The 23,086-nt window shown below is 40.2% G+C and overlaps 2 protein-coding genes across 3 annotated transcripts in view; one reads left to right on the top strand and one right to left on the bottom strand.

The window, feature by feature from the left end:
* RMC1 (regulator of MON1-CCZ1) lies at positions 1–14,979 on the top strand. 2 transcript variants are annotated; one of them, XM_055705725.1, is made up of 20 exons: positions 1–266; positions 2,558–2,634; positions 4,090–4,174; positions 4,563–4,619; positions 5,664–5,750; positions 6,956–7,096; positions 8,709–8,812; positions 9,282–9,371; positions 9,471–9,576; positions 9,677–9,788; positions 10,901–10,945; positions 11,360–11,413; positions 11,707–11,835; positions 12,145–12,251; positions 12,951–13,070; positions 13,240–13,317; positions 13,460–13,564; positions 13,653–13,721; positions 13,839–14,064; positions 14,802–14,979. In XM_055705725.1, the coding sequence occupies exons 1-20, from the start codon at positions 87–89 to the stop codon at positions 14,879–14,881; spliced, it is 2,052 nt and encodes a 683-aa protein (XP_055561700.1). In that variant the 5' UTR covers positions 1–86; the 3' UTR covers positions 14,882–14,979. The 2 variants fall into 2 exon arrangements, with proteins under 2 accessions (XP_055561700.1, XP_055561701.1); XM_055705726.1 differs by lacking the exon at positions 14,802–14,979 and having other exon boundaries at positions 2–266; positions 13,821–13,946.
* The window catches only part of NPC1 (NPC intracellular cholesterol transporter 1), a 27,201-nt gene continuing 19,009 nt past the window's right edge, over positions 14,895–23,086 (bottom strand). The window contains exons 15-25 of the mRNA XM_055705724.1: positions 22,650–22,777; positions 22,420–22,560; positions 21,770–21,859; positions 21,466–21,656; positions 20,568–20,683; positions 19,882–20,011; positions 19,290–19,490; positions 18,189–18,420; positions 17,101–17,214; positions 16,153–16,315; positions 14,895–15,518 (exon numbers count right to left, since the gene is read on the bottom strand). Of these exons, the coding sequence (XP_055561699.1) occupies positions 15,436–15,518; positions 16,153–16,315; positions 17,101–17,214; positions 18,189–18,420; positions 19,290–19,490; positions 19,882–20,011; positions 20,568–20,683; positions 21,466–21,656; positions 21,770–21,859; positions 22,420–22,560; positions 22,650–22,777 (1,589 nt within the window). The 3' untranslated portion in view covers positions 14,895–15,435. The remainder of the gene's footprint in view (positions 15,519–16,152; positions 16,316–17,100; positions 17,215–18,188; positions 18,421–19,289; positions 19,491–19,881; positions 20,012–20,567; positions 20,684–21,465; positions 21,657–21,769; positions 21,860–22,419; positions 22,561–22,649; positions 22,778–23,086) is intronic.

The following is a 23,086-nucleotide window of genomic DNA, read 5'->3' as shown; positions in this document are numbered from 1 at the left end:
TGTAAACAGGAAGCGGCCGGCCGGGAGCGGGGGCGGGTTCGTTGGGGACCGTTTGAGCCGGGCGACCTGTGCCGTGAGCCGCCGCCATGAGCCGCGAGCCGCCGCCGGGGGAGGAAGAGGCGCCGGCAGGAGAAGGAGAAGAAGGAGAACGAGGGAGGGCGAGAGCCGGGGACGGCGGCTGCTACCTGGCGCTGTGCGCGCGGCCCGTGCACTTCGAGAAGGCCAACCCCGTCAACTGCGTCTTCTTCGATGAGGCCAACAAGCAGGTGGGGGCGGCGGCGGGCGCTGCCCTCCTGACAGGCCGCCGGGCGGTGCTTGGTGACCCGCGGATCGTCCCCTGGGAGCTGTGGCCCACCCCCCGCCCCGGGGCTGGGAGGGGACAGCCGCTGCCTTCTGTCAGCGCCGAGCACCCCCCCACCCCGATGCCGTCGTGGGTGCTGGGGGAGAGGCAGCGGCCGCTGGGCTCCTCAGCGCTCCCCCCTCAGCGTCCCCCCCCGCCCCCCTTCAGCGCCCCCTCAGCGCCGCGCCGCGGGCCGGGGTGGCGGCTCCGGGCCTGCTGCCGCCGCCCTTCCCGCCGCTGCTCGGCTGCCCTCCGAGGCGAGGGGTCTGGGGGCGCCCGTGCCTGGGCTTGGCTCCCCCTCGGTTGCTGAGCGCCAGCCTGGCCGTGCCCCTCCTGCGGGATCTCGGTGGGGCGGGGGCTGGCAGCGGGGCGCTGCCTCAGCACCGGCCCTGTGCTACAGACCGTGGAGAATTTTTTTCTCAAGTGCATCAGCATAAATTTATGAGGTTGAAACACCTGCCTTTACTCTCACTGCTGTAAGGTCTTCCTAGAGTTCTTCGGAGTCAGTACTCTTTCTTTCTGTTCCAAATGTCCCAGCATTAGTGGCAAACTTTGTCCCTTCACTGTTAGTTTCATTTCACCAATTATTTGTTCCCTTTTCAATTTATAAACTCAATATATTCATAAAAAATAATATTTGTATCTTTACTTGTGGCTTGGACCTGAGTGGATGCAAAGCCTTTCATTTCTTGGCCTTCGTTCTTTTAAGTGTTTCTCCTTAATATCCCTATGGGCCTCCGAGTATTCAACCTAATATAGCTAAAGGATCCAGAGTCTGTCATGAGGCTTATATAGATGTGGATACATTCCGCTCTCTAATTCTTGTAGCCATTCAGGGACCTCGGCATTCACGGAATTGAAACATTCAAGCTTTCTTGCCTGTGTATATGGCAGGTTTACCATGTGTGGTGTGGACATGATCAGTGGCATATTTGGAGAGGGGTCAGTATTACTGGGTTGTGTTTCTTACTGTTGCACTTTGTTCAGAATTATTGGTGTCCTTTCTTTTTATAAACCATAACCCTATACTTATTTAAGATTACTTAAACATGCCTGTCAGGGGACACTATATCATAATCTGGATTTGATATAACTTCCCAGAAACTGGTTGTTAAGAGCTCAGTTGAAAGAAACTTAATTTCAACTGTAAATTTAATTCTCCGTGTTTTCTTGCTACTCTAAAATTGTTTAGATTCTGATATGTCTCTAAATCATTTGTAACCAGCATTTCAATGACAGTTTGCCACGTGAATGGTCTTCCGAGAGATCTGTCCTTGCTATCTTCTCATCTTGCAAATATTAAGAGAGTGTTGCCTTAATTTTCTATCTACATCAACATTAAAAGTAGTTAAACTAAGTATTCACCATTCTAGTAAGCCTGTGGACTTGTTTGCAATTTATAGTCCTGACATGTATTCCTGCATAAGCACGCTGCGCCAGTAGCATGGCTAATACTACAAAACAGTATATCTGTTATTCTGAGACCCGATCTGTGTGCCTAGTGCTTCTACACATACAACTACAAATAAGGCATCTGCCTGACTTTATTTTTCTAAGCCAGTTAATTTGTAACAGTATGGCAGTATGCTTTTTTTTTTAATGTTGTCTTATTCCAGCTCAATAAATGGTATAGCTCTAGCGGGTTTTATACCTATCTATGTGCAGTTGTGCTAAAGGAGTTCTTTAAGTTGTTAGTGCAAGCTGGCTGAAACTTTTTAGGTACATGCAAAACTGCAGATTACTATTAAACTATTCCTATCTAATAACATGTTCTGACTTCAAGCTTCTGGATCACTGAGTTGCATCTCTTCCCAATCCCCAGACTTATTTCCTTTTTGTTTTAAACCATGCCCTGATGTCTCAGATACTTACAGTAGTACGTGACTTGGGAAAATATGAACGTATTTTTTAAAAAAAGAAAAGCGAGAGGGAAAAGCTTATACACACTTTGACTCTTTTGACTTGCCCAGTAGTTCAGAATATGCCTATGAGACTGTTACAGTACCATTGGAAACCTGTCGACTCTAAGTAAACTTGGAACTCCAGGGGAAGGAATTGATTATTTACTGAATCTCAGTATGAGCTAACTGGCAGACCTGTGTAAGAACAAAAACTGTGTTTAGCAAAAAAGTAAAAGGTATGGCTTATAGAAAAGACAGCACGTTAAGGTTATGATTTTGGAATAAGCGACAGGTATGTTAAAAACTTTCTTCATAGGTTTTTGCTGTTAGATCTGGTGGAGCTACAGGAGTTGTCGTTAAAGGCTTGGAGGATAGAAATCCCATTTCCTTCAGGTAAGACACCTGTGTTGTCTTGGGATAGAATTCTGCAATCTTAACATTATGTGGGACTTAGTCCTGATCTGCTGTAATTCAGGCATAAAACTTATAAGTAGTTGTGGTCATCTTCTGATTTTGTTCTTAGACATAATCTTGCAATTAAGATGGCATGCTTTGCCCTCATGAATTTATAGTACTCGGGGGGTGGGGAGTTGCTAGGCTGTGTGTTGGTTTTTTAACTGCAATGTTTTATTAAAACATGGTATATATATGAGAGAGTGTGGGGATTCAAATTTGTGATTACTACAGCAGCAGTGACTTCCAAGGATGGAATTTAGCAAGTTAAACAAAATGCAGTAAACTTAAATGTGTAGAGAACTGTAATTTCTGAATTTCATGCCTGTGATTCAAGCACAGCATTTTCTACAGGTTTTTGCGTTCTGTTTCTTGTTTAATCTAAATTGGCTTCTTTTATGCCTTCTGTTCCTTGAAGAAACATCTTTTTGCAGACTCTGATAACTGTACTTTGAATGAAACTACATTGTGTTTAGAATACCATGTTATATGTGCCTCTGTTAAAGAGTGATGGCTCTTTGAACTCTACTGTCCATATGTAAGGAAGTAGTCTTTTACTCAAAATCTTTTACTTCAATCCAGATATGGATGAAGCAGTTTGTAGTTGAGGGGTGTTTTCTGTGATCTGTCAGGTATTGCATAGGACTTGTCCTGAAAGTTGCTATTTTTATTTGACTTTCTTACTACCCTTGTCACAAATCCTGAGTGACCTGAAAATACCCAGTGAACTTCAGAGGTTCTGCAGTTTTCCTGCTTGAGTATCTGGCCCTTTCTTTGTCTGGACTGAACGATGCGTACTTGAAGTAGAGCTGCCTTATTCTTGCCAGTTGTACTGATGCTTGTTTGGCAAGAATACATGTATTGTGTTTTGTTTTGTTTTTTTTTAAGTGGAGTGAAAACAGCCTCACTCTCCCTTTGACATCAGAAATTCTTCCAGAGGATGCCTCCTAATGGGGAAGTGGGTTATGTTTGTGTCCATTAGCAGCAGTTCTGGAAGTAAAGGAGCTGACTGGAGGATGTTGGTGAACTCCAGACTCACTCGGACAGAACTGAGAACACAGGTTTGGATAGTCCCACAGTCTTCCAGTTTCACACCATAGGCCAACAGAGCTGAGCATTTGCAATAACTTCAGGTGCCAATTTGTGCGACCTTACCCATGTTTTGGTAATGGATGTGTTCAGGACTTCTGAAGAGTGAACTGCTAGTATCTTCCAGTATGAGTTTTGAATCCTGTGCGTGACAGACACAGTCATAAGTATAAAAGCATTTGCATTACTCTTTTTTTTTTTTTTTTTTTCTTTTTTCTTCTTTCATTGTCTTTTTGAGGGTATATTACAAAGTTCTGTAATAAATTATTTCAGACAATATTTTCATAGCTTTTTCTTTCTGTATAGGATGGAAGACAAAGGAGAAGTGAAGTGCATCAAATTTTCCTTGGGGAACAAGATACTGGCTGTGCAGAGAACTTTGAAGAGTGTGGTAAGAAACCTACACCCTGCAGACAGGGAATTGGAGCTGGAGATCTACTACAGTACCAGAGTAGAAGCCTCTGAGACAAATGTTCAAGAGGTCTGGTGGCTAACAAGAGCTGTAGTGAAAGTTCCTCTATCATCCAGAGAGGCTGAGCAGGCAACATTGTTGTCTTGCTAGTGTCATGGTTTTAGAAAAAGTAGAGGGGGGGGGAGCCAACTTCAATAAAGAATTCCCTGGCAGGGAATTCCAGGAAGTGGAATATAGTAAGTCAAGTTTTTCGTCTATAGATCTCATCCAAAATAATTTTATAAACTAATATCTATTCTTTTGTATTTATGTACATATCTCATCTGTGCTCTGTAATTGCTAATACCCTTCCTGGACATTTTTGCAGGATTTTTTGAATTTTATTCCAGATAGCCCTCAGCTAGAATATACACAGGAATGTAAGGTAAGTTAAATGTCCCAAGCTTATATGCTTAAGTGAAACTCTAATGTTAGTTACACTACTTACAAGAGAACTAATTGAGATGCCTTCCAAAAGTAAATGAGATACGTAGTCACTGTAACCTGTCTGAATCGAGGTGAACAAACAGGTATTAACGATACTATAAAAAAACCTTCCTGGTCCAGTCCTGTAATCCTTTCCTAGAAAGGACTGGAAATGCTGGGGAGTCAACAAATGTCCAGGTTTAGAAAGGAGAAGAGACAAAGTGCTGATGATGCAGAAACAGTGAACAGTAATTATAGTAATGCCAGATATGTTAATGTGGATGTTTTACCCTAATGTCACTGGTCAGTGATAGTAAGCTATTACTAGTTTGCAAACTATGTTTGGTATTTTTAAACAAACCTTCTAATTTTTTGATGATTATTTTACCAGAAAAAAAATACTGTTGTCATTGTTTGGTGCTTTCCAGCTTTTAACTAATATAAATTACATTTTGGAGTAGTAGCATGCTAAAGTAAATTTTAAGCATCTGATTCACAGATCCCTTTATTGCTGTAGACTTTAAAGCTGAAGTACTCTGCTTTATTATTTAGGATTATGTGTCTGAGTACACCGTTCTAGCAAAGCATTTATGGTAGTGTTCTGAGTGAAGTTGTGGCAAATATTTCCACTTAGCTCTTAATTTCTGTCAACAAAAGGAACCTGCTTTTCATGTCAGGAATTGGTTGAATTTGCAGTATGGTTTGAACCAGAAGAACTTGGTTGTATTTAGGGTGAAAAGAAAATTTGACTGTGTAATAAACTTGTATATCTTACATGCTGCCAAAAATTCAGGTCATACAGTAGTTGTATTCATACATAGTTTTGGAAATCTTTACAAAGTAGCTGATATGTGCTGGGTGTCTAGTTGACCAAAAGTATTAATTCCACGGGTTGGGTAACTAAATTGCCTTTGGTCTTGCGTTCTTTGTTTAGTAATTTTATCTTATCTGAATAGTTAATTTTTCCAAGTAAAAGAGTGTTTGTTTGCTTGTTTGTTAAAAGACAAAGAATGCCAATATTCTAGGATTCTGCTGGACAAGTTCTACAGAAATAGTCTTCATCACAGATCAAGGAATTGAATTCTACCAGGTAATATGAGTAACTCCTATAGGACATATTTAGAGATTTGAAAATGTTAATTTATGACAGTATTTTTAAATTTCTTTTTTCTAGCTCTCTAATTGAGAAAGTGCACTACTAAAAAATGAAGTTCTGCTGCTTTGTTTGCAGACTATGATTTTTATTTTTTGAGAGGAATACCTTTTTTAGGGCAGAGGGAATGTATCATTAACAGGTTATTTAGCACAGCTAACAAAGGGCCTATATAAATGAGTAATGAATTAAGCCTTGACAACTCTAGATTAATAGATGCTCCTGGCTTGTATGGAATGAGTATTTACATCTAATGTGAAACAGCACTTCGTGCAAAACAAATCAGCATTGGTGATGATGTGTGCGTGCTTAAAACATAGCAAAGAACAAAGAATTGACTAGATAGCTGCCAATTTGTAGAAGCGTATTGCTTTCTCCTGTGTTGATCTCGTTGTCTGAGTTCCTTTGTGTTATGTGTGATTACATTTGCATACAGTTTTTCAAGAAGTCTAATAGCCCTTTCTGACCTTTGTGATGAGAAATATAGACTTCCTCCAAAGTTGTGCACTTCCTAATAGTTCCAGTCCTGGAGCTAAGACCCACTGTTTCACATTATTATTATTACTAATAACTAATACTAAAGAAAGGAAATGAAAAAGCAGCATTACTTTCTGCTCATTGAAGGGGAAAAATATATTTGGCACATAATGGGATTATGAATGTCAACTCTGCAGGTAAAAGGATGAAATCAAATAAGTGTGGTTTTTGAAGAGAATTTATTTAAGCCCTTAAAATGGAGAGAATCACTTTCTATACTCTTAGTTCTTAAAGTAAAAGATGAAGGAAGCTGGGGAGTGAAGGCAGCAAAGATACTGTAATAACTTTTTATTAAAACATCACTAGTTTTGTCAGGCTGGGTGGTTTTTTCCATTATGGAAAGAACTTATACCCAGACCTGCACGAGCAGGAAGACACAGCACTTTTCAGTTCATTAGAATTAGAGGAGGATTTGATGTACATTTCCTTAGCTACGGTAAATTGGGGCCTAAGCTGTAGTTGCCAGGTTTCTGATTTTTAATTCTAGCACTGTAAATGCCCTTGTACTTAACTGTTTCTCACTTAACGTTTCTACCTACTGTGTAGTACCACTTATGCTGTTGGAATCCTGATGGTAATATAATGCTAATATTCTGTGTTTCCAGGTATTACCAGAGAAGCGAAGTTTAAAACTTCTGAAAAATCAGAGTATTAATGTCAACTGGTACATGTATTGTCCAGAGAGCTCTGTTATTCTTCTTTCGACCACTGTCCTTGGCAATGTCCTGCAGCCATTCTATTTCAAGGTAAAGGGATGCATTCCCAACTTTTTATTTTGTGTGTTTCCTCTTGTTAGGCTGCTGCTTTACTTAAATATTCTACAACTTTCTCTGGATTTCTTCCAAGAGGTGCATGTGTTCACATCCTTGTATGACAATAAGCAAAGCACAAAGTAGAAATCTGTAAGGCAATTCCTGGGTGATGGCTTAAAGTTATTTGCTCTTTCTTGTGTCCTCTTTGGAACGAGGTATGCTGGACACTTGACCTTGAGAAAGGAAAATAAATTAGCGACCCAGTATTTGACAACTTAAGTATGTATTATTTACTTTGAATATGGGCATTTGTACTCTGTAGTATGATAATAAAGCAAAAATAAGGGCCTTGTAATTATAATCACAACCTTCCAAATGTGAGTGGATGAATTTGAAAAAGAAAGAAAAAGGTAGTACTTAAGAAACAACTGTTACCCTAAGCATGAGAGGGCTTTGTTTACAGTATTTATTTTTCTTGGTGTTCTTCCCTGTGGACAACACTTCAGGTTACTGGGAAAAAAAAATTTCTTTTGTCTTGGAAAAAGCGTGTAGTGAGAACAGTTTCTAGTTTTAAGTTAATCATGCAGTAAGATGATATAGAAAATGAGGAAAAAAACCTGAAGCATTTATCTTGGTTCTATCAAAGGATTACAAAGATTTCTGTGGTAATCTAAGGGAAGAGATTAAAAAGAAGCTTATTCAAATGGGTTTCCTGGTTTGCATTGCTTGTGTGTAGGGTCTGTACTGGATCCTGAAATGATGTTCTTGGGTGTTCTTAGGTGGCTGGGTGGAACTTAGTAGCCTCTTGGAGTTTTATTTTTAAGGACTTAGGTCATCCTTCCCTCTCCTTAACATTTTGTGTCAAGTTGTAGCTTGAAGCTAAATAATTTTTATTTTGTGTTCAGAAGGGAATTTTAAGATTTCCTGAGAGCGGTACTGTTCTAAATAATCTTTGAAAACAGAGCTCTAGCAAAGGAGATATTTCTGTAGTGTTCACACTTCATACTCAAGAATGCATTAATGAGAATGGGAAGTGAAGTTCAGAAGCAGCTTTGGAAACTGAAAACTTGCTTAAACATAAATTCCATAGGATAAGAGGAAGAGGAGAGAGGAAACCTTGGGCAGGAGCAGGGATATGCTCTGAGCATCAGGCAGATTCTAGAGTTAGCAGGGACAAAAGGAAACCGACTGGTAGGTGGTACTGATATTTTCTGCTTCCCAATAAACAGTTATTTAAGAGTTGGAGCATATACTTTGCTGGAAGAGAGTAAGGAAGTTAAAGAGAACTGCTGTTTGAGATCTTCAGGCCAGTTGTAAATGGGACTTGCATACAAACTTCTCTAAACTTAATTAAAATTAAAATGTTTTTCTCGTTGAAGCTGATGTTATAAAATCAAGATGATAAAGCTGCTAAAATTATAACAGCAGAAGTATGTGTTTAGAATGAGACACTTCTTAGGGAAGTGTTGAAACCTTTCTTCTTTTCTGCTGTCACCATTCATGGCCTCATGAGGGTGCTGGTGATACAGCATTTGATTAAAGGTTACTCCAGCCCTTTCTGTTTTACGTTTTCACAATTACTATTTTTTTTTCTGCTGTTTAACAGAGTGGAACAATGTCAAAACTATCAAAATTTGAAATCGAGTTACCTGCAGCACCCAAGTCGTCCAAGCTCAGCCTTTCTGAAAGAGACATTGCTATGGCTACAATGTATGTAACTAACTAAGCCTTTCTTGGAAAAGTATGACAGTTAGGGGATGGTGAGCGAAGACAAGAACATTAACATGGTTACACTTGTTTCTTGTTTTAGCAGTACTACTGCTTTAAAATGTGTCAGTTTCTGCCTTGAACAAAGCATCTAAGCAAGTGTTGGGGCAAGGTGGGGAGGGGAAATAAACTGAGAAGTCTTACCTGAAGTTCTTCATTAGTACAGAAATGTTGACGATGTTTCATTTGTGAACTGATATGTTAGTAGACTTGTTCATAGATGCCTAACTTGCATGAGTATAGGCTGTGTGTTGTGATTTATCAAGTACTGTTTTAGCCTTTTGCTTTTAATTAATTGATTACCTGACTTAGGTAGTCTCCCATCTTCTTTTAGTATAAAGTGTATGGCTCTAACAGACTAGTAGAGGAGCTCTTATCTGAAAATAATGCTTTAATTCTGTTATCTTGTTAGATATGGGCAGCTTTATGTTCTCTATTTGAGGCATCACTCGAGGACTTCCAACAGTACAGGAGCAGAAGTAGTCCTCTATCACTTACCCAGGTAAGAGCAGAATGAAGAGCACTAGTGACAATTTACATGCATGTAAGAGACATGTTTCAACAAGACTTACTGACCAGTTCTCATCTCTTGTTTCCCTAGAGAGGGCTCCTGTAAGAAGACACATATTTTAAAGCTGAACAGAACTGGAAAGTTTGCACTAAATGTTGTGGATAACTTGGTGGTAGTACATCATCAGGATACTGAGGTCTGATTGAGTTATATTGTTATATATATATATATAACTGATTTAGTTATATATTTAGTGGTAAAACACACTTGTGAATACTGATTTCTTCTCATTGCAGACTTCAGTTATATTTGACATCAAGCTAAAAGGAGAATTTGATGGGTCCACTACCATCCATCAATTTGTACTTCCACCTCGATCAATACAACCCTATCAAATACCTGTAGCAGGTAGAACTACTACTAACAAATATCCTAACCCTGTTACCAAGATTATGGAAACGTAACAGCTGGCATACAAGAGTGATTCAGTTTTTAGGATGCTGGTTGCTAACATTTCTCTTACACGTATTTAGGAGAGGGTGAGGGAGGAAAGAAGGTAAGAAGGAATTTAAACAAACCTGTATTCCAAGCTTGTGCCTACCACAGAAATGTAAGAGTTGCTGACTAGAGTGCCAACTTCCCCTTGGTCTTTGCTTTTACACTTCAGAGTTGGTTATTTTCTGGTGTAGGTGGCCACAGCTGTAAAAGCTTGTATGTGCTAAAAAGCACTTCATGATTTTCTGGCTTAAAAGTCATGACTATTTAACTTCCCGAGTCACATAAACTTGATTCTAAGCTTGAATTGTCTTTAAGACCAGCTTTGAAGCAGTGCTAATTAGAAGCAGTGCTAAGCTCAACATTAAGACTTCAGTACTTTGATGCTTCTTGGATTATCTTTCTGTTCTCCCATCCTAGAAGAGTAGCAGATAATTACCCTCAGTCTGGAAGTAGCTAGAAATAGCCTGTGCATAGTTCCACTAGCATTTGGCAGAGCAGTGTTGTTATCTTCATAGAAAATAAAGATGCTTCTATAGAAATGATTGTACCTTAGAACCCTAACATCTGAATTTCAAACTCACTAACAGTAAGCATCAACCTGTAGGCAGAGGTTTATATTAAACCTAAAATTATATTAATCCTAAAAATTAGGATCAGAAAGTACAAACACATCTTCCCTTTTAAAGAAACTAAAGTAATTACATACACAGTAATGGAGTCTTATATGTACAGTGTGTAGAATTATAGTACTAGAGATGGAATACTTCTGCATGCATGATAGCACTTGGCTGAAAAAGAAGCCAATCATGTTTTGAAGAATGTTTGCTTTCTCAGTGTCAGACTTTCTTTGATGATGTGGCTACATAAATGAGTATATCCCTTCTGCCTGTGTGCTGTAGGACTGCTAGATGTGTTACAATCCATACTTGCCTTTTCAGTATAAGACTGTAGTTCATATCTTGTTTGGCAGCTTTGCTACACCGAGTAGTACTATTCTTCACCTCATGTTATTTTTTCTGCAGGGCCAGCCTCTGTGACAAGTCAGTCTCCTGTTCCATGCAAACTCTGTATCCTTTAAATACTCCACAAGCGTAAGAACCTTAGAATGAGGCTTCACCATGTACCAAGCATGGAAGAAGCTAGCATTTGTTCCCTTGACCCATTAAATCCAGCTTTAGCTGATCATGCATATTTAGACAAAATAGTATGCTTTGTAAGAGACTGTAAGGCTTTCATAGTTGTAAATATGGAAATCTACTACAAGACCACATTTCTCTGTCATTTGAGAGACATGTATGAAGTTACTGAATAGGTATACCATGAAATTGAAGACAATTTCAAAAATATAATTCAAGACCTTACAATAAAAGGTGAAAGTAAATGAAAGTATGGTAATGAGATCCACCTCCACACAGTACTATGAATTCAGTAGCAACAGTTTAGAATCAATGTTAATATGGATGTTTAACTTTAACATTTAGATTCTTCTTCTTGGATTGTCTTTCAACCTGATATTATCATCAGTGCAAGTGAAGGTAAGTGGTGAGCTGTTTGACTGCTGTAATTAGTGTCAAAGGGTGCTAGTTTATACCTTCGGTGCACGAAGCAGCTTAAAACAGAGTGACTAAGCAGATGTACCTAGTAAGATGACTATTCTCAGCAGTGATAACTGAGGATGACCATATCTTTACTACAACTTTTCAGCCATAATGCTGCTCTAAGATAAGTCATAATCTAGATGTGTTCGCATTGAAAGGTGGAAGGAAGAGTTGGATGTCTGGGCCATACCGTATCAGGCAATTCACTTTTTGTTTTACCCCAACTCAAGGTTACCTCTGGAGTCTTCAGGTGAAACTTGAACCTGTAGTTAACCTCTTGCTAGATAAAGGAAAACTAATGGATTTCCTTCTCCAAAGGAAAGAATGCAAAATGGTTATCCTATCTGTGTGCTCTCAAAGTAAGTCCAAATGCTTTGTCTGTATCTTGCTTATTTGTAAATACTCATAGAAGTTAGCTGGACTGTTCTTAGGTTTGAGATGACCTCTGAAGCTAGCCTGGTCCTCGAAGATGTCATTTGCCTAGACTACCCTCAGTCCCCATTCTAAAGGAATTATTTAACAGCATGAAAGAATTCAAGCTTCCCCTCATTTAGTTAAAACACATCTGACATGACTGAAAGTGTTTCTTAGAGTAGAAATCACCTGGGCAACATTAAAGCCCCTGGTTATTTCTCTTCATAGTTCTTTTTTTCTTCTTATCTTTTCAGTGCTCAGTGAGCCAGAAAGGGGATCACTGTCTGTGATTGCAACTGTTTTTGACAAACTGAATCATGAATATAAGAAGTACTTGGAAGCTGAGCAAAGCTATACTATGGTAAACCACATTAGCTACAGCAGCTTACAAAGATAGGATAATGCTATTTGCATTTCATGTTGCATCATGAAGGCATGCTCTTTTGACTTAGGAAATTCAGGCCTATCCCCAGGTCCTGGCTGCCTCAAGCTCACAGTAGGGAGTCTGCTGTGCAAGGTGCACAAAGACCTTAGCGCTCTGTTGTGACAGGTGCTGCACAGCTTATCTCCAGTGTGATAAGTAACATACCCCAGTGCTTGAAAGCAGAACAGGGGTAGAAAGTCAAAGCAACTCAGCATCCCTAACTATCAAAGTAGTTCCCAAACCACTGATTTCATGGCACACTATACCACTGTACAACATATGCAGCCCTGACGCACTTCAATTACTTCTGTTAATGTCTCAAGTTCAAGCACTAACTCCTAGTACAGCCACATACTAAAAATCCTTGTAAAGCTGAGGGCCTGTGTCGACATACTGAGTCAGCTCCTGGCTTTAATGTATTATAGCACCTATGTAAAATTTTAAAAGCAGTTTTAAATTTAACACAAAAGCCCAAGCTGAACAGCATGCATCCAGTGTAACACAGCCAGAGAGCTGACTTTGCTCAGTAAAACATGCTTATAGTGATATTGCCAGTGAAAAGTCTCTGTAGGTGAGACTTACTAAAACTGTTACTACAACGCTAGTTTTCTTTTAAAAAGGCTTTTCTCCTTGTAGGTGGTAGAAGCAGGCCTGAGTAGAAGTAATCCACTCCTGAAACGTCCAGTCCGCACTCAAGCGGTCATTGACCAGTCTGACATGTACACACACGTTTTATCTGTATTTACAGAGAAGAAGGTAAGTTAAAGTACTAGTTTGGCAGCAGTCTCAGAGTAGCAAACCTGACTGCTTGAAATACCCTAATCCTGACAAAGCCTTCTGCAGGCTATTTTGGTGCCCATTCTCACAGGTTTGCATTAACAGGAAAAGATACACAAGTTCTACCTAATGCTTTTTTCTTGTCCAGGAAGCACCTCACAAGTTCACTATAGCAGTCTTAATGGAATACATTCGCTCTCTTAACCAGTTCCAGATTGCAGTTCAGGTAAAGTACTTGCACACCAAGTATATTGCCTCACTCCGTGAGGTCTTGGTCATGCGTCTTAAGTCCTATACAATGTTACCTTCTAGATTATAAAGACTGGTATTGAGACATACCTTTGACGGTTGTCTTTCTGCATTCACAGCACTACTTGTATGAGCTGGTCATCAAAACCCTTGTTCAACACAACTTGTTCTACATGCTTCATCAGTTCCTGCAGTACCACGTACTCAGTGACTCAAAGCCTTTGGTATGTAAGACAAGTAAGTTCCTACAATAAGCTCGTGCTGGAGGTGGGAAACATCAGAATTTTAAGATTATTTCTACTTTTGCCCTAGGCTTGTCTGTTACTCTCCCTGGAAAGTATTTATCCTCCTGCACATCAGCTCTCTCTGGACATGTTAAAAGTAAGCATTTCAGACTATAGTAACTCCATGTTTACATGTCGGTTAGACTTGTCAAACAGCTTACCTGACCAGTCATTTGTTACAAGCACAGTCTTACAGCTGTGATTGACTTCACAGAGACTTTCCACAGCAAATGATGAAATAGTGGAAGTTCTGTTGTCCAAACACCAAGTTTTGGCTGCCTTGAGATTCATCAGGGGTATTGGAGGACACGACAGCATTTCAGCCCGAAAATTCCTTGATGCAGCAAAACAAGCAGAAGATGACATGCTTTTCTACACTATATTCCGATTCTTTGAACAAAGAAATCAGCGGTTGCGAGGAAACCCTAGTTTCACACCAGGTAAGCAATAAGGAGTTGGATTAAGATACCCGGTTGTACAAACACAACTAAGTCTTGTTTCACTTCCAGTCCAGTTGAGCCTATACAAGATAAAACTCCTCGTGTATTTTAGCCTCTCTCCAAAGTTAACTTGTCTTACCCCTTTGTATACCACGCCCAGGAGTAAAGAGACCAAGGCAAACAGGAACTTGCAGATTAAGCTAACCTGTTTGGCTTGCAGTTGCTTGCACTGCTTAGCTTAGTAGAGCCATTATCACCAATTAGTGCTTTCTCCTGAGGCCAGAAACTGGGTCAAGAAACCTTTGAGTTCAGTCGTTCATTTCCAGAGACTGAAAAAATTCAAGGCCTGTTTTATACTACACTTCCTCTTACTTTAAAAATGAAGCGGAACTGCTTGCACGGGCAACATGTTCATAATCACCGGACAGTCTGTAGGCACAGAATCCTACTCCAGGATCTTATGTCTTGACAGTACAAGAACTCACGGATACGAATCTGCTCGTTAGACACAGGAACTAGTTGAAGCATCTGCTTTACCACAAAAGAATACTTGTCACCAGACTGGAGATACCTCAATATTCCACTGCTTTAAAGTTATTAAAATCCTTTAATGCCTTTGAGTAAAGATCTAAGAATTAGTACTTACAGATTAAGTTAAGTGAAACTATACAATCTTGCTTCTCAGTTGGAGTTTTAAAGTTAACTTTTTATTTTGTTCCCCCTCCCCCGGCCCTTAGGTGAGCACTGTGAAGAACATGTCACCTTCTTCAGACAAGTTTTTGGAGAACAAGCTCTCATGAAGCCTACAACATTCTGAAAGACTCTTCCACTGAAATGTATAAACTTAATTTATTGCATTTAAGTAGATTTTTGAACTACAAAATTACTATTTTATAATAAAGTATATACAAGACAGTTTGGCAAATAGTACTAAAAATATTACAACTTGTGATGGCTTCCCCTAAAAAGACAAAAATTGCATTGACCTGCATTTAAAATTAGTGTCAGTGGTGTAGCAGTCCATTCTCATACATGTCACCTCTGTTTCATTGACCAAAAAAAGCTATTCAACTCACAATACAGCTGCTTTAGGTTTCTAGAAGAAAAAGATGCAACCTCTTGAAAACAGAAGTGTTTTAGTAATCTTGTTAACACATCTAGTTTTAGTAATACTGTTACATGAGCCACACTTAGCATTTCCTGAGTTTAAAGCTATGTCCAAAGCTGCAGCTGATATCTTCCAGTTGAATCTGTGCAGGAGTCAAGTCAGTGGTGGTTACAGTGTGACAGTCATAAAACATTGCTGCTCTTCAGTTCTTAGGAAGAGTCAAGCTAAGCCACAGTTCAGAGTCCACTGAACACTGTTAAAAACTAGAAGTAGAGGAGTCTCTCCCGTTCCGTACCTCTGGTCCTCTCCTGTGCAGCACGCGTTTTAGCTTTATTTACTGATGGGCCTGAGAGACAAGACAGTTATTCTAAGTATGAACATTACAGCAGATCAGTCAGACAAGAAGCACACGTAATCTTAATTGTCTAGGTCCAGCTTAACATTGACGAACTTCAGAGACATGCTTCTGCTCAGCTGCGAATAAGTGTCCGCAGCACAGCGGGCAGTAGATGGATCCCCATCAGTCTTAACCCCCCCGCCCTGCCCCATGAGGCTGCGTGAATCCCCAAACAAGAGGCAGCATTTGGACCATCCTTGCTGCAAAGGAAGATTGCTTCTGCAAGCGCAGAAACAGTGCCCCACAGCAGGTTTTTTGCTTCCACCCACCATCCTGTCCCTAGTTCTAGAGACAATCACGCTGCTGCCCGTCGGGCTGCACAGGTCTAGGCAGCCACCTCTGAAGGACAGCACAGTGCAACCACACTAGACAGGCTATGGTTGCTTCAGTTCAGTACACCTGTAACAGTGAGCTTGCACTGCCACCAGTTAACCCTTGCTTTCCCACAGACTGGCTACTGAATGAGGCACATGCAAGTACTGCTTATGTTTGCAATCCTTTCCATTTGATGGAGAGGAAGTGTCCACAGGTAGCTAGCTATTTTTCTCTGAGGTGTGTTTTAGAGCAGACTGTCAGGTCTTACCTATGTAACTTAGCAGAACTGGAAGAAATATTAGTCCATGTGCTGCTCCCAGCAGAACCATAGCTAGGTACATCCTGAAGTAGAATATCTTGAAGATCTGAGATTTGGAAAAAGCCAGTACTACAATTCCTCCAAATTTGGTCAGTGTGATACCACTGAAAACCTGTCAAGAAAAAGTGTTGAAGTGATAATTACATAAAGCCCTACTTATTTGCTTAAAGTTTTTAACATTTGCTAAAGTTCTTTTGCGATTTGAGGTTCCTATATGCAGTATACATCCTTCTCTCGTTAGTTCTTAGAACCAAATCTAAGACCCACTCAGGAGAAGAGTTCAACTTCTTGGTACCACTAGAAACTGACACCACAGGACAGCATCTAATCAGTATGACTAGAAGTTCATTTTAATACGTACAGCCACCTAGGTGGTTTTTTTTAACTTTATGAATTTTTACTTCAGGCAGACACAGATAACTCTTACCTGAAGTAACTTGTGTTCCAGTGAATTCCTTACCCGACTTCAGTACCTGCATCACCTGCACAGTCTATTCCAACCCCACCCTGGTCACTTATCTTAGGCTTACACAACAGTACTGCCTAAATACTGAGCCCTGCCTTATGTTCCCAAAGCTCCAGAACAGCCTTTCCTAGCCACTTCTGAGTAACTGGAAGAGAGAAGCACTTAACCTTGAATTGTCCCAGTAAAGTTTAATCCAAACTACCAGTTCAGCTAAAGCTTTTAGCTTTGTTCTCTATTAGGCAGTAGTAACATCAGACTAAAAATAGACATCTTGATCACCCCTGTTATTAGTAGAAGCTTAATTTGACCTTTTAAGAGTTTTAAGTACTCAAAAAAAAAAAGGGAAGGCTATCCTTGTGACTTAAGGATATTGGTATAGTCTGTAAAGTTGTGACAGCCACTCACTTCCCTGCTGTACAGTAGATACTTACCGAACTGCCCATGTGAGACAGAGCTTCTTCTGCACGCTCTACTCTACTGCCCTTAGTACTAATGGTGAATGCCCTTGTCACATGACTGCAGAATTCCACAGCAATACCACAACTCTGGAGAATGAAGAGAAACACACATGAATCATTTAAATGAGCACTTTGATGGTTCTAGTAGCTGTGATCAGTCCCCAGGATTAAAATGTCATTCGCAGTTACAAGCTCAGCATTTACTTGCTTTCTAGAGGCCACCACAGGTACTGTACAGCATTTTACCATTAGTAACAGACAATGTGATTAAACAGGAATCACAGTGCAAGATTGTTTTGGAGGACAAGTTTCTTGATGTTTAAGCAAGCTGGCTTCCGTATATAGTGCATGCAGTAAACATTGAGATCAGTTTACAGGTATTAGCTGCAATAGCCCTGCTTTAGAACAACACTGAACACACATGCTGATTTGATACTATAGAAGTTCTGCTGATTAAACAGCTGGCAAACCTTAGATTTATCTAGCAGTTAGACTTGCATGAATGTACTCCTAGATTTAACATGAAGAAAGAATTTACTCTCGTAACTTCCTTAGATCTGCCACAAATCTCTGGAGAGCAAGGTAAACCAGAGCACCAGCACCCAGCTGTTACTTACCAAGTTTTGGAGCATTTCACCAAGGCACTCTGCACAGCTGGTTCCACCCTTTTGTGCAGGAACAATACTGGTGCTAGCACAACACAGATCTACTTTGCAGAAGCGCAGAAGCCATGACACTAACTTATGTCATTACCCTAGGCACAAACAACCCTCTGTTGATATGCAACAGCACCTGGCCTACACAGCAGCAATCTAACTGTTGCTGCAGAACAGGAGACCACCACCAGATGCAGTATCACTTACAGTTCTTGCTCTATCAGTATTAGGACTGATCGTCAAAGTAAACCTGTTTTCTACAACTATCTAGATGTATCAATATAGCTCCACTACTGTTGCAATGCCTGTCAAAGTTCAGTAGAAAATACCACTCGGTATCACTTATAAGACACACAGAACTGTTCAAAACTTGGAAACAGGTAGAAGGATGTCTTGTTAACTTACCATGACAAGATTTACTAATGAAACTGCATTCAAGCTGATGCCCCAGAGCCACATCACTCCAAACATGTTGATGATTATCATAGCAATAGTTATTGAAACTACAACAGCAGCCCATACTTCAAAACCAAGCAGCACAGTTGTCACCAGAAATATTGATCCCAAGGAGATGCAGAGGTTAAAGATAGCATCATGCACAATTGTCAGGTATTGTTCGTAGAAGACATAAAACACACTGTGGAAAGAAGAGACATTGTAGTTAACCACTTTCCTTGTTATATTAGCTTCTGTGCCAAGAATAAAGCAGTTTCCTCCTTACAGAAGTCCCCAACAGGAACTGGCTTCCTAGCATCAGTGGAATGACTCCTATGGAACACTGGCTGTTACACAAGTCTTCGCTAAAACTTCAAATAAAGGTTGTATCTGGAAGTCAAGGCAACTCCCACACTTCAATATGGGCAGCTACAGTAGTTGCCAGAAGGCAAATAGGTGCTCAGATAGATTGTGGTATCTGCAGGAACTACTGCAGAGGGTCTGAACTGATCAATTGCACAGTGGCACCAGGACAGATAGGATCCTTTCAAGGAAAGGCATCAGTAGTTCAGCTGTACAGATACCAATTGCAACTCAATTTCATTGTGTTACTCTTACAGAGTCTCCAGTATGTTAATCATGCAAGCTTTAGATAATGAGTACTTCACATCACTGCTGCCTTGGTTTAAATAAGTTATGTTTGAAGTAAATACATTCACATTACTGCTTGCAACTATTCAGGTCAACATATCTGCTTAAGTCAGAACAACTAAACCCTACTATGAAAGCTAGGAAGTGCCCAAGCTGAAGCCAGAGCTAAATGGCTAGTTCACCAACTTTGTAGTGAAGGTCTGGTTTCTTGATTTAAGTTAGATGTCGACCACAGTAAAGAAAAGTTAGTCCTGTGGATGTAGGTTGTCTGTCTGTGGTTTTATAGACGTTCCAGAATCTCTGCATTACCTTCTGTTAGACAAAGCTCAAGACTCAAGTCTAAGATGTTACTAGCCAGTGCCTCTTCTCAGTTGCTTAAGTTGAGTATTTGTCACTAAGGCAAGAAAGATCTAGGCATACCTGTAAGGAAACACTCGGTAGTTCTTCTCTTTGATGCCCATGGTTTCAGTAATGTTATCTGCTATAAGCCGAGCTTTCTTCATAGCATCAATAAAATCAGATGATTTTTTCAGTACAGTATGGTAAGTCATAAAATAAGTAGCTCCAACATCAGATTTGTTGTTTATGAAGTTGACAGCAGAGCTGTATGCAGCATGCCCTCTATATAAACATAGTAGCATTTTAGACGTTAATGTCAGTGAGCACCATTCAAATTTATTAGCTTTTCAAACTTATAATCTTGTTTCTAATGACTTGCAAAACCAATAAAAGTTTCAGAGCACATTTCACAACTACACAGGATATACTAGAACAGACTGACTATAGAACTTTCTCTTTGTATAGGGGGAAGCTGCTGTTCCATTTAGTTGATTATGCATTTGTTTTACCAGTTTTGTTTCAGAAAATGCTATAGAACAGGCGAGATGTCAATGTTTGCATGCCTTTTAGAAGGACAACAGATACCCAACCTTGCAGGCATGAAAATCACACTTCCAGAGCAAGTATCTTTCACATACTGGTCTAAGCAAAATATATAGAATACGGTTCTTACCCTTTGCCACATTTAGGATTAGGGTTGTCCGATAGGAACATTGGCAAAAATGCCATGAAGTCTTTGCCCTGTGGTCTCTGCTTGCCTTCCTGAGTCAGTGGTCGACAATGAATACAGGATGGATCAGTGACTGAAGAAATACAGGAAAAAGGTCAGCTACAGGTTCAAGTATTCTTTATCACAACACTAGTAACTTCTGACCTGCAATACTACAAGATGCAATTCCTTAAAAAGCATTTTCACTGATGAAATAACTCATCAGCCCTGAAATTCCATGTAAAATTTGTAGTCCTTTGTTTATTACTACTACAACAAGTGTTACCAGAGAACTCCGTTACTTGTGCATTATCTACACTAGGTCTAATGAGAATTATACCAAACCGAAGGATCCAAACAAAAATAAAGCATTATGTTTGCGTGCTTTAATGAAACAAGCAGAAGGATAGAAGTTTTTGTAACAAGTTACCTTTTGAGTAGTCATGACATTGACTGCCTAGGTAGGCTGTCTTCAACCTGCAGCATTCTAATAGAATATTCAAGTTCATTCAAACAAATTAGAAGGCAACCAGGAGGTGCCTGCTCACAGTAGAAAAAGCTGTTCACCTGACTCATACCATGATAAAATATTTCAGCTGTGAAACTCATAAACCAAGCTAATCTTCTAGCAACAAAGTGGATGCCAATACCTGAAGCATTGCAGAACCGTCCAGTGGTATTGTAGACTCTGCAACAGGATGACTGCGGCTTCACCCAGTCAAAGTAGTCGTCAATCCAAGATGATGGGGCATAGCCTATCCTTGTGCTAATGAAATAATGTAACATACCCATCATCAGTACTTTTATGTTTCATCATAAAACAGATGGAACACATCCCTTGATCTCTCCAGTGCTAATTTACAACCATGTCATCTCATTCTGGTCCAAGCTACTTGCTCTCCACATAGTCCCCTGCTCCAGCACCCCATTCAAGGGCCAATCTTGCTCCTAACACTGCAGCTTGCAAACAGCAGGAGCTTCTTCCCTGCCTTCAAGTTCTACCACCAAGCTCAGCTTTCCATGCCCCTGTCCATTCTATGCCACATTCTATTCCAGATATTGCTGCCTCAATTTTCAGCCTTCAATTAGGCTGAAGTAAAGCCACTGAATTACAGTGGAAGGAATCAAGAAGAGACTTCCTTCATTTGTTAGCTACTGAACTCCAGGTGCAATTCCTGCTTAGCCTTGCTAGGCTAGTTTAGCCACCGAGTTTAGACGCTGAGCATGCAAGCTGTTTTCCAGGAGAGCCACACAGAGGTTTTCATGAGTTCTCCTTCCTACCATTCCCAGATTCCTGGAAGGATCAAGCCCCTGTTGCAAACACAAGTACGTCAATATATCCCACCACTCCAGACAGATTTTTTATCCTCATTCTAGGATATCACCACAGCTTCTTTCCTTCCCCTGGCTCCCAAACCCACAGTACAAAACAAGTACAACAGAGTTAGTTGTACAATCAACAGCTGAGTCTGAAATAAATTAAAAGGACACACTAGTGAGCTACATCTATTCCATGTGACTATGCAGAGAAAAGCATGAAAGACTTACTAGCTACCAATTTCAGCAGCGTTGAAGACTTGCTGGACAAGTGAATCGTTATTACATCCCATTCCACCACACACCATGTTCTGCCCTTCCAAAGAGGTGTAGTTGTGCCCTTCTTCTAGGACAAAGTAGACAGGAGGACCTGCATGCAGGTACTTGCCAAGCTGGCTGAAGTAATCTATTACATAGGAGTCCTTAAAGGGAAAGTTTTGAGTTGCTATTACATAATGTCGAGGTAGTACAAGATGATATCAAGATTTCAATTCAGCCACAAATTGCTGAAGAGCAACAGTATCTTAAGACTTACATCTGGCATTGAGAGAGACTGATCCAGTCCAATTTCTACATTGTGTATAACTGCTGTACTGAATGACAGAACACCCACAAACACTGCTATCTGCAAAAAGCAAATTCATGGAAGTGAGTACTGAACAGAAACAGCAAGCAATAGGAGTAATTTCTTAAGTTAACAGGAACCATGCAAAGAGGCTCTAGTTTAAGTACGCTACTCAGGTCTTAGTACAACAGAGTTCCCTTTGGAGCCATAAGGGAAAATTTATACTTAGAAGGTACCTGTGAAAGATATGCCAAACGCCTTCTGTAAATAAGTACAGTAACCTCTAATAGAATCACAGATTCAGCAACAACTCTAGATTAATGGAGTGTAGGAGCCAACGTGTGCCAATTTTTTTTTTTTTTACATACATCTAAAGTGATCTGATAGTCAGTAATGCAAGTCTGTGTCTGGGCTTTGGACAATCCAAGGTCAAGCCTCTATTTACCAGAGATACTCTTGCAGTTACAAAAGCTTATTCCAATACTCATGCTGAAAGCAAAAATATTAGAAGCTTCATTTGTTTCATTGTTGAAGATTTTTCTTCAATATTTAGACCTCCAGGCTCACTACACTTTGGCTCAAGTTTAGATGCCTGCCTACTTTAAACAGAGCATACATACTACTATTGGTCTCATCCAATCCTTAAGCAGATATGGAGAATACAGGTTCTTGAAGAACAGAAATAAGATGCTCTCAGAACGCTGGACCCCACTCGTTTCTTCATTGCTTTTGATGCAACACAGAATATCCAGTCTATTCCTCTGAAAATGGACAAGATGCCAGATTTAGTATGGCTCTGCAGAAGATGCCACCCCTGTTACATGGCAGTTACAGACGCATTTATACCTACCTCTTGACGCTTAATATCCAAGCCCAGGAGACTTACAAAGCAAGTGACTTGAAGAATAAAGTCTATGAGCACAGCCATTCCAGCAAAAAGGGAGAATGTGCGAACTGCTGGCATCGTAGACAGTGTCCCTGAAGAAAGTGACCCAGTTTGTAAAGCAAGCTCCCTTCTCTTAAAAAGGCATGAGTATTTTCTAGACATACACAATTTAAGTGCTAGCCTTAAAGCAGGACAAAGAATCATTCTCCTCAGAGTAAAGCAAGCAGACTATGTAAGCCTGGCTATGGCCGCTGTCTTTGACCTCTTTGCACAGACAATGTTGGTCAAACAAGTGACTAGCTTTAAGACATTTCTCAGTTTCAAAGTCTTGTGCAGTCTAAGTAGGAGTAGTTAAGGACTGCTGTCAAGCAAGATCTTACTTCAACGTTAAGCCACTCAGT

The sequence above is a fragment of the Falco cherrug genome, chromosome 3 (assembly GCF_023634085.1).
Source record: "Falco cherrug isolate bFalChe1 chromosome 3, bFalChe1.pri, whole genome shotgun sequence".
Lineage (NCBI taxonomy): Eukaryota > Metazoa > Chordata > Aves > Falconiformes > Falconidae > Falco > Falco cherrug.
The sequence above is the reverse complement of the archived record's forward strand: the minus strand, read 5'-3'. Positions and strand labels throughout refer to the sequence as shown.

Coding starts and splice junctions, on each gene's coding strand:
- RMC1 (XM_055705725.1), top strand. CDS start 87: ATGAGCCGCGAGCCGCCGCCGGGGGAGGAAGAGGCGCCGGCAGGAGAA. Junction 8,813..9,281: donor GACATTGCTATGGCTACAAT/GTATGTAACTAA, acceptor TTATCTTGTTAG/ATATGGGCAGCTTTATGTTC. Junction 13,722..13,838: donor TCTCTCTGGACATGTTAAAA/GTAAGCATTTCA, acceptor TTGACTTCACAG/AGACTTTCCACAGCAAATGA.